Source organism: Gallinula chloropus (assembly GCF_964237585.1).
Source record: "Gallinula chloropus genome assembly, chromosome: Z".
NCBI classification, from domain to species: Eukaryota; Metazoa; Chordata; class Aves; order Gruiformes; family Rallidae; genus Gallinula; species Gallinula chloropus.
The window spans coordinates 8,428,269-8,442,044 of NC_140089.1; the positions used below are offsets into that span (position 1 = coordinate 8,428,269).

Consider the following 13,776-nt stretch of genomic DNA (forward strand, 5'->3'; position numbering starts at 1 on the left):
AGCTACTGCAAAAAGCCAATCCATGCTGTACTGAGAGAGTTCAAAAGCACGGCAATACAAAACTCCCACAGTAATGTAAACACACAAACATGTCTGAGTGTTGTTGGAGTAACTGCTCCAACTGCAAACTTCCCCCAGACCTTGTGCATGACTTTTTAAAAGCAGCCTCTGGCTTGTTTCAGAAGGGCAGCAGTCTCTGTTGAGGAGAGGTCCAATGTACTGCCTTGGCAGTGATCCTTTTCCAAATAGTCTTGGGTCTTGCTCTGGAGGATCATAACTATCCCTGTGTCAGCTCTTAGAAGTTGTACCACGGATGCATCTTTATTCGAAGCCCTTTGACTGTGTCAGAAAACAGACCTGCTGCTGAAGGCTTCCCTCCTGTCAGAATCCTTTTTGAAATATACAGTTGTTTTCCACAGCTGTAAATGTGCTGAGAGGTTCAGTGGTGCTGGTGCTGTTGTACCAGAACACAACCCTCTGTGCATTGATGTCTTGAGAGACCTTTCCCTCAGTGAGCGCAGAGAAGCTGCCTTGTCCAAGGACCAAACAAGGGAAACAAGATCATAATGTTCCTTGCAAGACTGGGGAGCTCCAGAGGCGTGGATGGCATGGGTCACTAACCACAAGGCATATCTGGGTTGGAGCCTCAGACAAAGCTATGACAAAGCCTGTTTTGTAATGGTAATGCTGTACCACCACATCCAGCTTGTTTCTGCTCCATGTTGTGGCTTGATTCGTCCTACCCTAATTTTAGCTGGCTCAAAATTACAGGCCTAAGTCTCTTCTGTAAGTTAGAGGAGGGACAGAAGAGGAGATGCCTCTGGAATACTGTATTATGGCACCAACTGCCCCCTCCACTGATGAATCCTGAATACTTTTAAAGGCCTACAATGTAGTGGAATGGATCTGAGAGTTTATATTTAGCTTCACATCCCTGTACACAATTTGAGTCTGGTATGGGCAAGAATGATACAGCTCCTAAGAACCTGCATCTGAGTGGCTTCCAGATGAGTTTCTGAATCCTTCAAACAAAGGATTTCTGCCCCATAGTTGCTATTTTCTTCATCTTCCTTTTTTTATCAACAGGTGTAACTTGAACTAACTTCTTTGAACATCTCCAGGAGGTTTACACCTGCCGGGAAATCCTCACCTTTATTTGTTAAGTAGGCTCCCTCTTTGCCCACACTGATTGATTCCCTGGAAGCAGCACATTAAACCATTGCATGGATGAATCAACACCAGCAGTTGCTTAGGCTGCTTTTAAATGGAGCTGTGAGGTTGTGACTAAGATACTAATGCTCATACTTTTCAGGGATGGCTAAAGAATCCTTTCCCAAGAGCTTTAAGGAATAAATCCCGGAGTTCCTAGTTCAGGACTGTGAGAACACAGGTATTAATGGCAGTATATGTTTTGTTTCTTTTTGGGTTTACTTGTGGTAAATGTATATGATTTCACGTGCTGGTTTGGAGATGAGGAAAAGTATCCAGTTTCAGGTAGACCAGATCTTTGCAGACAGCATTCACTGTGGATTAGAAAAGCTGATTTACAGTGATTTCCACCTCAGACTTGCACCATACACCTAAATCATTCTAGCTCAACTCGGTATTGTTCTTCATTAACTGCCAGTATGAAATCGTAACAGCAGTTGTTCCAATTCCTGTTGCGAGCTGAGGAACCGCTGGAGTCCAAAAATGCAGATGTTGTAACTTGCACCTTTTCACCTCCATGAAGTGTCCACATTCTCACAGCTGGGCCTGAGACAGCAGCTGCCTCCAAAGTTGCCATGTAATTATTATCCACAAAAAAGCGGGAGTAGTTTTTTTGTGAGTTTAACAGGAGTGGTACTGAGACATTTGTTTTGTTTCCTAAGTTTTGAGTCACTCGGTGTTGAAAATTATATGCATCTTGTGTAGCTATGAGTAGAAAAATTGAGAATTGGGGTTTTTTTTATTATTATGATTATTATTATTATTATATGCTATTACAATACCTGCTCTGCCGTTCGATATTTTTCAGTTGCTGAACTTAAACCAAAATGTTGTCTTCACAGAGTATCTTAGCCTCGTCTCTGCATGAAAATAGGGATGGATTGCCAGTTACTGTGTCTGGCTCCTCAGAAGGGCCAAAGGTAAAACAGTTGTAGTGGGAAAGATTGCTGAGGCAGCCACTTACCGACAACTTCCCAGATGCATAAAGCCATTCAGTTTGTCCTCTGACACTCTTCCACTATTCTTGGTGGATCACTGTGTTCTTGAATGTCTTGATGGGTCTCACCAGCCAGCAGAGGAAAGGTGGATAAGCTCACCACCCAGGAAGGGTAGAAATGTAGCAAGTAATGAGCTATCTTCTCCAGCAGTCATTTAACTTTTAGTGCTTAACTTTCGATTAACATTTGTATCTTGTTATTATTTTGCCATTCAGTATCTTGAGGTGGTATGAGCAAAAATATATGAATATATATAATTTACAAGAAATATAGGCTTGTATTGTGCCTTTGTAATTCTCTTCAGCTTCGGTATCTATAAGCTACGAGCAGACAAACTTCTTCCCTCTTTTTGGGTGTTCTTTACTACATAGTAGCTGATGGCCTCGTTAATACTGGCTATTTGAGTCTTCTGGGAGTAACGTTTACGTTTTCCCAGGTGAAAATGCCATAGTATTCTCACCAGACATAAGCACAATGACATATCACTGCAGTGCATGCCGTCTCTTAGCTTCTCTCTACGCGAGCTTGCATGTCAGAAGTGTAGAAATTCTGCTGTATAAAGTGCTACATTGTTTACCCCGTGCAGGTGTTTCCTGCATCCCTCCTTTGCTCCAAACTCCCATCAATTTGAAAGTTAAGGATGGCTTGAAAAAGGGGGTTTCAGGAAGCAGGGAGGCTGCGGGGAGCAGCTACTCAGTAGTTTACAGGCTGCTGTAAATTAATGTCTTCTCAGCAAAGAAATGTAGCATTTTAGCAGTAACTTTCTAGTGGAAACACTGAGCGTGCTTATCACTTAAGATTTTAAGGAAAAAAAAAAGTGTCAGACTGTGTAATTGTGTCTCATCTACTTCTTGACACTCAACTGGTAATACTCAGCGAGGCATGAGCCTCGGTTTTATCTACATGTTCATGACATACCAACCAACGCAGAACTGAAAGGTGAACAGCCATGTTTTAGTATTGCAGCTACACAAGAAATCACAGTTTTTTTCAGGAGTTTTGATGATTTTATTTTTTTCTTTCTTTCTTTGACGGATTTTCACCGCCGGGGTATTTTTCTATATAGTTACCTGAGGCTTCCTTTCACCAACCAAAATAGTCTGTAGCCTTCTGCGCTGTGAGAGGCAAGCCCTGTGGGGAAGCACGGGCTTTGTGCTTGCCCAGCAAATCAGCAGAAATTTCATCCAAGCCATAACAGCCTCTTATGTTACTCTGTGTTTATGTAATTAAAGCAATGAGGGGTAGGGAGCTTCAGGAGTAACGAGGTCTCTCTGTCCTCTGTTTTTCTCTCTCTCTGTACTTCATAGGGATTTAGGAGTTCTTTTTTGTTTTCTTTCAAGGCTCAGCTGTGTCTTTTCAAACCAGTGCAAGCGTGAGATTCGGTTTGTGGAGATAGCATTGGTGCGTGAAAGATTTACTTGTTGGTAGCAAGGAGTAACACGTGTCCCTGTGGACATGGACACTTGCAAGCAAGTCTGATACCAAGAATAAAAAACAATCGAGATGGTACCAGTACATCTGACTCTGTACTACAGTGGGTTTGGTTTTGGTTTTTTTTTTTTTAGCTTTTGTCATTTGTATTTTATTTTGCAGGAGAGGAATTGGGGAATATCAGAACACATGGGGAATATTAGAAGTATATCACTCAACAATCATTTTATAAAGTAACTTCAAAATGCACTATGATTTATTACAAAAATATATTTTCTTCGTTTGCCGACATGGTTGTTCCATTTTGTGATAAGTTAAAACTCAGCAGTTAATTTGTTGCACTGCCTAGCTGCATGAATTCATCCAGTGTACATACGTACCTGTGCAGCATTACTTTGGGTTTTGTATTTGAATTTGCAGTATTGATTATTATTTTTGTATTTTACTTTGCCTCTGTTATTGGAATTGTAGTAAACATAATTTATACATATGATTTTACAACTGTTTTGCAACTGAAAAGTCTTCTTTAAATTGTAAAGTTTTATTGATGGATACTCATTAAAATGGTATAAGAATTATATTAACAATTGTTTTGTGTTTTGATGCTCTCTGTACATAAATATATGTCTATTTATCTGTTTAATGGTGCTTGTGTCTTGCAATTTTGGATACATTTTAGAATAAAGTTTCATTTTACAAGAAGTAGTTGTATTTTCACAAGCTGTGTCCAAAAAAAAAAAAAACCACCCCTTTTTTTTCCCATTAATAACTTAAGGTTATGCAAGAAATATACAGCTCTCTCAAATAATGTCATAGTTTTGCCTGGGAGAGTTGATTTTCTTTCGAGTGGTGGGTATAGTGTTGTGGTTTGGATTTAAGATGGGAATACTGTTGATAACACCCTGATGTTTTCAATTGTTGCGGGGCAGTTGCAGAGTCTACACCAAGTCAAGAACTTTCCAGCTTCTCCCACCCTGCCAGGTGCAGAAGAACTGGGAGAGCACGGCCAGGACAGCTGACCCAGGCTGGCCAGAGGGATATTCCATACCGTATAACATCATGCTCCGGGTAGACCTGGGGAAGCCAGCTGGGAGGTGGGGTCGCTGCTCAGAAACAGACTGGGCTTTGGGTTGGATTTTTTCCTCCTTCTGCATGTGGTTAGCAACTGCATTTGTGCATCACATTATCACCATCATTATCCTCCTCCTATTCCTTTGTTGCTGTATTAAACTGCCTTTGTTACCATATTAAATTGCCTTTAGATACAAAATCCAGAACGGTTTGTCCAGTCTCCTTCCCACCCCTTTGGGTGGGTAGGGGCGAGCAAGCAGCTCTGTAGTGCTTCGTTACCCACTGGGACTGAAGTATGACAGACCTAACTTGAGGCAGTAAAACATTTGTTCCAAGAATACAGAAGTATACAGCCTGCAAAGATGCACAGCCTTACACTGTAAGTTTATTTACTGCAGTGACTGAGGTCTGTATTTGAAACATTACCAGTGGATCCATTCTGGAGGTGTGACCTACAGCTGCTGACCGTATTGGTAAGAAGAGATCGGTGAGCGTGTTAATGATGTCATGGTTATCACATTAGTCTGTTATTTTCCAAGGAATGTTGAAGGCCCCCAAGTCATGCATACATCTGTTCAAATATAAAAAGTTTGGCAGCCAAAAAAACCTATTCCAGATTACAGTATTCCATGAAGTTTTGGTTGTTAATCGGACCTCCTTTTCTACCCCCTTATTCTACACCATTTCTCAGAATAAATTCCAACTTGGATGAAATGCAGGCCTGGAGCAGTCACCCTACTAGTTGAGCGGGCTGCTAGCTGCCTGTTTGCTGTATGATTGAACAGTATTTCTTGCTCGCTCTAATGGCTTTACTTTGCAGAAGATTTATTCACATACAATAATGAGGTCATCTTTTATTAATAAAGTGCCTTACCTCTTCTGGCACAATTCTCTACAGTCACTGTGTCTCTTGTTCTTCACAGTGCTCCTGAGATACACTACTATGCTGCACAAAAGTTTTTACTTTATGTTGCTTTCTATTATAAATGCATGTTATTAGGAGATTATAACCTAGTATCAATTCTGCTTATTCTTTGTAAAAGTATTCAAAACAGTACTGAACCTGCTGTAATTGCTACTATTTCAGTTTAGCACCAGAAGCTTCAAGCCATTAGCTGCAAATTATTTCTTGACAAAAACTTTTTAGCACTGTGTTAGCAAGCAGCAGCTCTGAAGCAAAGTCTATTTCCTAGTTGCTTAACTACATTTTTGAAGTTGAGCTCACTAATCCACCACCAGGTCTCATTTTGGAAGAATGATTTCACCAAAGACGGTGACTTGAGCATTGCATGGGTTTGGATGCAAGGCATCCTCTGTCAGCATTTGACATTTGATTGTTCCTCTCACCACAGTGGGCATCAGTAAAGAGAAATGTGATGGTTCACTAAGATGCTTCCCAGAGCCTGCCTTAGCAATGTAGTGTTGCCCAGCCACCTTCAGCTGGTGGCGATGCCACAGATGCTGGTATGGACTACTGTGCCACAAAAGGTACTCTTCAACTGGGAAGCTACTGAAAAGCACAGATCTTTTCAGTGAACTTGGGCTAGCAAATTAAATTTCACCAATTTTTCAGCTGTGAAAGACCAGTACTGACCTTACAAGTATTTTCTGAGGACAAATACACCAAAGGCTACAAAATACTCAGTAACTCCAGTGTAGACTGTGTAAGAAGCTCGACAGAGAAAGCAGTTGCTGAAGCGGACAGGGTCAAAGAGAAGGAGCTGGAAGGCAGGAGAAATACAGTTCACAAAGGCAGTGGCTGGTTGTGGAAAGGGCATTTTAGGCCGAGTTCCCCCCACACTTCAAGTGTGTCTGCCAAATATCCACAGCAGTGGAAGCCACGTGCACTGCTCATTTGTATCCTGTCCTTTCTGCCAGGGCAGCTTCTACTTCCAAAGAATATATTTTGAATGAGATCTGTCCCTTAGAAATCAAGAGGTATGTGCAGTTCTGAGGTATGTTTTTTAAATAAGATTTCCCTTAACCCCAACAGAAACAAGGTAAGTTACCTTTTCTTTTTCTCTAAAACTCCATACAGCTTAAGAGAGGTCTGCAGACCACTCACCCCAAGCATGTATTCCTTCACATACTTCAGAAAGTTTTACATCCGAGCAGAACTACATTTAACTTTCACACCCTGCAATACTAACAGCTTTGTGGCTCCTAATCTCACAGCAGAAAACAGACCTGATCACTGGTGTGAAATGGACATAGAATCATAGAATGGTCTGGGTTGGAAGGGACCCCAAGGACCACAGAATTCTAAACCCCTGCCACAGGCAGGGCCACCAACCTCCAGGCCTGGATCTACACAAGGTTGTGCAGGGCCCAGGGACATGAAAGCTACTTGTGAAAGAACAGCAAATAAAATTGCCTTCGTGTGGTGAGTTGACCCTGGCAAGCGGCCAGGCACCCACCAAAGCTGCTCTTTCACTCCCCTTTTCAGCTGGACAAGGAAGAATATAATGAGAGGCTTGGAAGATAAGGACAGAGATCATTCTGCAATTAGTCTCACAGGCAAAACTGACTCAACATGGAATAAAATGTATCTGATTTATTACCCAACTGAAACACAGAATAATAAATGAGAAATAAAACCAAATCTTAAAACCCCACCCCTGCCATTTTCCCAGGCTCAACTCCACCCCCCATTTTCCCCCCTCCTTCCCCAGTAGAACAGGGGGCTGGGGAATGAGGCTTGAGGTCAGCTTGACACATGTTGTCTCTGCTGCTCCTTCCTCCTCAGGGGAGGGCTCCTCACACTCTGCCCCTACTCCCACCTGGGGTCCCACTCACAGGACACAGTCCTACACCAACTTCTCCAACATAAGTCACAGAACCGCAGAACGTTAGGAGTTGGAAAGGATGTCAAAAGATCATCTAGTCCAACCTCCCTGCCAGCACAGGATCATGTAAACCAAATCACCCAAGAACACATCCAGGTAGGGTTTGAATGTCTCCAGAGGAGACTCCACAATCTCTCTGGGCAGCCTGTCCCAGCGCTCCATCACCCTCACAGTGAAAAAGTTTCTCTTTGTATTCACAGGGAATACAAGGCTGGCCATAACTGAGAAGTACCTGGCTCCCTCCTCCTGTCTCTCACCCTTTACATATATATAAACATTAATAAGATCACCCCTCAGTCTCCTCCAAGCTAAAGAGGCCCAGCACCCTCAGCCTGTCCTCATAAGAAAGGTGTTCCACTCCGTTAATCATCTTAGTGGCCCTTGCAGTCCATACCACAGGGGCTTCAGTTCTTCATGAACCGCCCCAATGTGGGTCCCTTCCATGGGGTGCAGACATTCAGGACCAGACTGCTCCAGCCTGGCTCCCCACAGAGTCACAAGCTCCCTGAGCAAACCTGCTCTGGTGTGGGCCCCTCTCCCCGCAGGCTGCAGGTCCTGCCAGGAGCTGTGCCATCACCGTGGCTGACGCCAAGCTGTGAGGTAGCCTCGGAGGTGTCAGGGCAAGGGCCGCGCGGGATGGAAATGGGCAGCCGGGTGTAAAAACGGGCCAGAGACACACCCCTCTCCCCACCCCAGCCACCCTCTTCTCCCCAGCCAGGCTGAGCGTCCCCTGCACCCCGTGTCCCGCAGGCCGGCGGCTCCCGCCTTTCTTCCCGCAGCGGCGCGGCCCGGGTCCGGTCCCCGCCAGAGGAGGCAATTTCACCTCAGCCCCGGGCGTTGGGGCGGTACCGGCCCGCCCCAGCCCGGTAGGCAGCAAAGCGGGGCGGCCCGTACGAACTCCGTCTCTCCGTTCCCGGGGGAGCCTCGGCCGCTGCTGCCCCACTCACTCGCGGCGCCATGGAGCAAAGCGGGGAAGCGGTGGGCGGCGATGTCTGCATGTGCCAGACCGTTTTCCCGGCGCACGCCAACCACCGCGGGGAGCTGAGTGCCGGGCAGCTCCTCAAGTGGATGGACGCCACCGCCTGCCTCGCAGGTAGAGGGGCGACAGCGGCCCAGCCGGTTGGCGGGCGCCGCGGGGCCGGGGGTGACGGCGGGCGGGGGAGTGTCGCTTCAGGGCGGCGGGGAGAGGGGCACCCGCCGCCATTTGCCCCCGGGACCATTCTGAACGACCTTTCAGGAATTCGCCTGAAACTCATCGGCTGAGTGAGGACAGCGTCTCCGGTTCTGAAAACCCCGTTGCTGCGTCCCGATGTTTGCAGATGACAGGCGGGGACGAGGCAATTTTTTTCCCCTGGGGAATCTGGTGGGGGGGGGAGAGGGGGAACTACGTTAGGGAAGGTTTCAGCCCGGTGGGCAGTGTGTGAGATTTGGGGGTTCAGATTAGGAAGGGTCTTCAAGGGAGTGAGCAGGCTTGTGGGGCTGGAGTGTGAGATCTCAGGGGAGAGCGAAGAAGGGGGTGGCTGGGGCGGTCAGCATCAGGAGGATTAAAAAAGAGTGGTGGAGGGAAAATGGGGATGGAAAGAAGAGAAATCCTAGAAGAAAGAGAAGTACTAATTTAAGAATATCAGCACATGGCTGGGAAAAAAACCCCCACAACCCTAATGGTAAATCCAGCCAGCGTGCACAGTGCTCTGTGTCTGGTGTAGCTCAGCTTCAAAAACTTCTAAAATCTCCTCAGCTAACTTCTGGAAGTGAAAGTCGCATCTGAAGCACTAAGAAAACCCAAGGCTCTGCCATCTCTGCTGTCAGTGAACTCCGTTTCCAAGTACGGCTGCATACATTAGCAGCCCATAATGAGCCTTGCAGAGAATAGCGGGTATATTTGGGGAGCTCATGTCTGGACGGCGTCTCCATGCGACGCAGTGACCGTGGTGTGCTTGCTGCGTAGGTGTGTGCCACGCTCAGTGCAGCTTTACGTAATCTGCTTTTCCTATATAAAAAAAGACTTGGGATCCTGGAGAACGTGTCCCACACAACAACCCAGAAACTACCTAGCATGTAGCAACTTCCCAATGTGATCACACAATCTTTTTTACATTAATTCTAGCACAAAGGAGTTACTTGAATTAAAGCTAAAGGAGGGAAGGTTTAGATTAGATATTAGGGGGAAGTTTTTTACAGAGAGAGTGGTGAGGTGCTGGAACAGGCTGCCCAGAGAGGTAGTGGATTCCCTGTCCCTGGAGGTGTTCAGGGCCAGGTTGGATGGGGCCCTGGGCAGCCTTGTGTAGCTCCAGGCCTGGAGGTTGGTGTCCCTGCCTGTGGCAGGGGGGTTGGAGCTCTATGATCCTTGGGGTCCCTTCCAACCCAGACCATTCTATGATTCTATGAATTCAGCCCTTCAGTAATTTACCCCTTAACAGTGCCTTCTGTGGAGATGCCCTGAACTGATCTCAGTAACCCCTGAGCTCCAGTCCCTGCTCTGGAGTGGCAGAGCCTTGCTGCCACAGCAGTTTGTCCTTGCTCGGGAGAGCTTTGTTAAGTTGTGATGATCATCAGCTGTGAGTCTGCCACTGGAGCTCAATTCATAATTGCTTTTACTTGGTTAGGCTTAGGGCAGCAGCAGTCCTTCACACCACAGGGATAATCTCATCACACATAAAGGATTTTTAACATCTTCCCTTGCTTTGCTTTTTGTGTCAGAGCAAACTCAACATACCAAGCAGGGGATTTGTTTGGCTTTACCACCTTTCACCTGCATTATTGCCAGCTAGTGCTGTTGCAAGTGCCTGGCCTTTGCACCTTTCTCCTTTCATATCCTGCTGCTTTAGATGTGATCCAGCTGGCTGGCTGCTTCCTCACTGCTGAGTCTATTTGTGACCATCACCATCCTACTCATCACCTTGTGTTACCTATCACAGTGGTGACTCCAGCCTCTTGTTTGTCAATGACTTCTTCCCTTTCATCACAGTTTGCTGTGTTCCTGAGAAGTGCCTTTCCATGTTTTACCCTCCTATTTTCAAAGTGAAATCCTCAGATAACTGATACAACTCATGCACCATCTTCTAATTCCTCCAAGCATTTTCTTTTGATGCTGGCTAAAAATACTGGGCTGCTTGGGAGTGAGAACTCCTGCCTGTTGTGCAGTGCTATTTTCTGTTTCCTGCCAGTCCTCTCTTTTTGCCTCTGTCATTCAGGAAACTTTTTCGAGCAGAGGTTCCCTGGGTTTATACAACTCCTAGTTGTGTTGGAGATTTAGCCTCTGAGTTGGAACTATGGTGCTATGGTCAAATAAATAATAAATCACAATAACTTGCTCTAAAAAGATAACTATTGGGCTATTAAATGTTATCAGTAAAGAATATGTTTACCTTTTCCAAATAAACTTTCATAGTTAATACAGATAGAGTGCATTATTTTTCATAACCAAACCAATCCAAGGGAGATGAAGAACACATTTCAAATTTTGGTAAAAATATTTTACACTAAGTAAAAACTTGGTTTTGATTTTTTAAAATCTTGTTTTATCTGTTTTTGTGTAATTCCTGGAGTTTTAGCACAGCACTGAGGACATATACTTCCCTCCTTTCTACTGCTTCACCTGGTTAGGGAGCCAATAGATCTCCCTGCTGTATTTAACAGTCTTCAATGTACATAAAACTTCCACACTGATTTACCATAGCCAATCTTCCCCACATCCTGTTTTGAGAGAGATTGCTGAGATTTCTCTCGGCTTCTTAATGCCTTGTGACTCTTTTCCCCCTGGAATGTGCTTGTTAGCTCTCTCATCAGAATGTTCATTTCATTTTTAAAGAGACTTTTAAGTACAGCTTTCTCAAACTGAGTAAGATCATTATAATCATCTAGTCTCACCTCCTGATGTTACCCTTATTTCACATTAAATACTAACTTTAATTTTATTTAGGGTTTTTTTTTTTCTCTTTTTCCTAATGGGTCCACTGCAGGCTTGCATTAGGGTGATCAAAAGAACTGGGGTCTACTGTGTTTCATCTATGTCTCTCATGAACAAGTATATAGCTGACTAGCTTGCTGCAAATGCAACATGGTAATTCTGTGTTCATATGTCTGTTTTGAAGCTGAGAAACATGCTGGTGTGTCTTGCGTGACAGCATCCATGGATGACATACAGTTTGAAGAGGCTGCCAGGTACATATCCAGCTAACAAAAATCAAATGTTTTTATTCTAGAGTTTCTTATTTGTCAGAAATAAACTGAGGCATAATAAAATCTGACCTAGTAGCCCAATGAAAACCTCAGAGTCTCAGGGTTAAGTCTCTCTTGCTCTTTCCTATCTGTGATAGTCGGACCCACCTTGAAAACAATTTACAAGTAAAAAAGAAACTGTAGTTACTTTCACTTGACAGCCAGCATACCAGGTGAGAAACTTGATGGCCCAGTGATCTTTGATTCTAGTGAAAATTAATCTTGCAGGCCATTCCTTATCTCTGTTAAATAAGGAGTACATACCCATAAGTCACTGAATGAATTTTGTAGTTGTTGCAAGTGCTCTCTAAGTTCATTTCTTACCAAATCTTTCTTTTTGGCTCTTTTGAAAAACTGGTTCATGTAACAAACCAAATATTTTTTATTGTGGTCACCAAATACCTCGTGAGCCTACAAGATAATGCCAGGCTTAATTTTTAACTGTTTTTCATTATTTTCCAGGGGATAAAAGACCCTGGGAAAGGAAATAGCGCATTTTTTCCTAAACTGTATCTTTACAGAAACTTAAAGCCATTACTTTGCAGTTTTGATGTGTTTTTACACCTTGCAATCTGGAAATTAATGAGTGCTTAGGTAGGATGGACCTGGTTATACAGACCAATGCACATGCAGTTGTCCTGACTGTGAACCAAGCAACGCTGGCTGACAGATGTACAGCTCATGTCGATTTAAAACTGTTTGCAGTACATGAGTGTGAAATTAGCATCTGCTCACAGGTCTGAACAGCCAATCTTTTAGACTAGTGGCCATTAGAATAAGAACTGTAACCAGTAACAAAGAAGTGAACGTGGTCATACTGAGTCTAGAACTCAAGAGAATTTCTGATCTGTTTTACAAAGTAAGTTTTAAAGTTTTTGTCCTGCCTGTAAATTGCTCTGTGTTTTTAATTTTGTCCTTAGGAAAATATTCTGTCTGTGAAGACTGTAATCAAAGAGACATACAAATGAAGTCAGGGTAATGTTTTTCTTTCAGGCATAGTATTTCAGACTTCAGTAGTTTCAGAGCAATTTTCTGTCCTGTTTCTGAGTGCAAAACAGAGCTCCTAAAATATAATGAAAATACTTTTCCTTCCAAATTTGTTTCAAAATGCATTCCTAGTTCTCCTTCCATTTGTGATGCTGATGTTTAATTTTTAACAAGAATTTAGGGTGCAAGTCTAGTAACTGTGAAGTAGTTTCAGTAATTATTTTTCAGCCTCAGGTCACCCCTAGCATCCTGTCTGTAGCTTAATGTGTAATTTCCTAAATTTTGCCAGATCTTGTTGATTATACAAACGTCTTGCATAAATAAGAGAACTCTTGTATCTTACTCTAATAAATTAAAAATATGTTTTGTTAGTTACCTGCTGTGAGGTTTCATTTACTTAACTCAGATTACCAAATACTCTGTCAGGATTAACTCTTCTGTGCATCTCTCTTTTCAGTTGACACGGAAACAGAGATTTCCACAAATCTATATGTTGCAAAAACTGATGATAACAAATAAATCCTTCTTCATTGTCTCTTAATATGCAGAAATTCAGTGTTAGTGAGAGTATCTGATTTTAAATTACATTTAGTTAAATTTGTTAGTGCTCCACATATGAGTCATGCTCAATTCTTTGTGATCTATTTCAAAAGCTTTCTGCCAGTTACAAGTGAAAGTGTGGTGTTCTGTCACCTCTGCCCTTATGTATCTATTTAAATGCCCAATCCAATTGGCTCCCTTGTCTTAAATAAACCAATTTGTCCAAAGCCAGAATACATCATACTGTAAAACATTTCATTTTGAAACAGCTCCTGGAAGTATATAAAAAGACATTCCCTACCATATACTGTCTGACCATCTCAGTTCTGACATCTTTATTTTCTGATAAGGCTGTGGACCCCAGAGGACTACACTTTTCTGCAGTGAAACGTGAATTCAGCTGCATAGACTGTTTGGAGCTGTCAGTCAGGAAATCTCATGTCTCTGAAGTCCAAACTCTGCTTGCTGCAGGA

The 13,776-nt window shown here is 43.5% G+C and overlaps 1 protein-coding gene across 1 annotated transcript in view; it reads left to right on the forward strand.

Moving 5' to 3' along the window:
• Positions 1 to 8,512: 8,512 nt before the first annotated feature.
• ACOT12 (acyl-CoA thioesterase 12) overlaps positions 8,513 to 13,776 on the forward strand; it is a gene marked incomplete at both ends in the record, with an annotated part of 32,402 nt that continues 27,138 nt past the window's right edge. Inside the window, 2 exons of the mRNA XM_084277931.1 lie at positions 8,513 to 8,648; positions 11,650 to 11,719. Of these exons, the coding sequence (XP_084134057.1) occupies positions 8,513 to 8,648; positions 11,650 to 11,719 (206 nt within the window). The remainder of the gene's footprint in view (positions 8,649 to 11,649; positions 11,720 to 13,776) is intronic.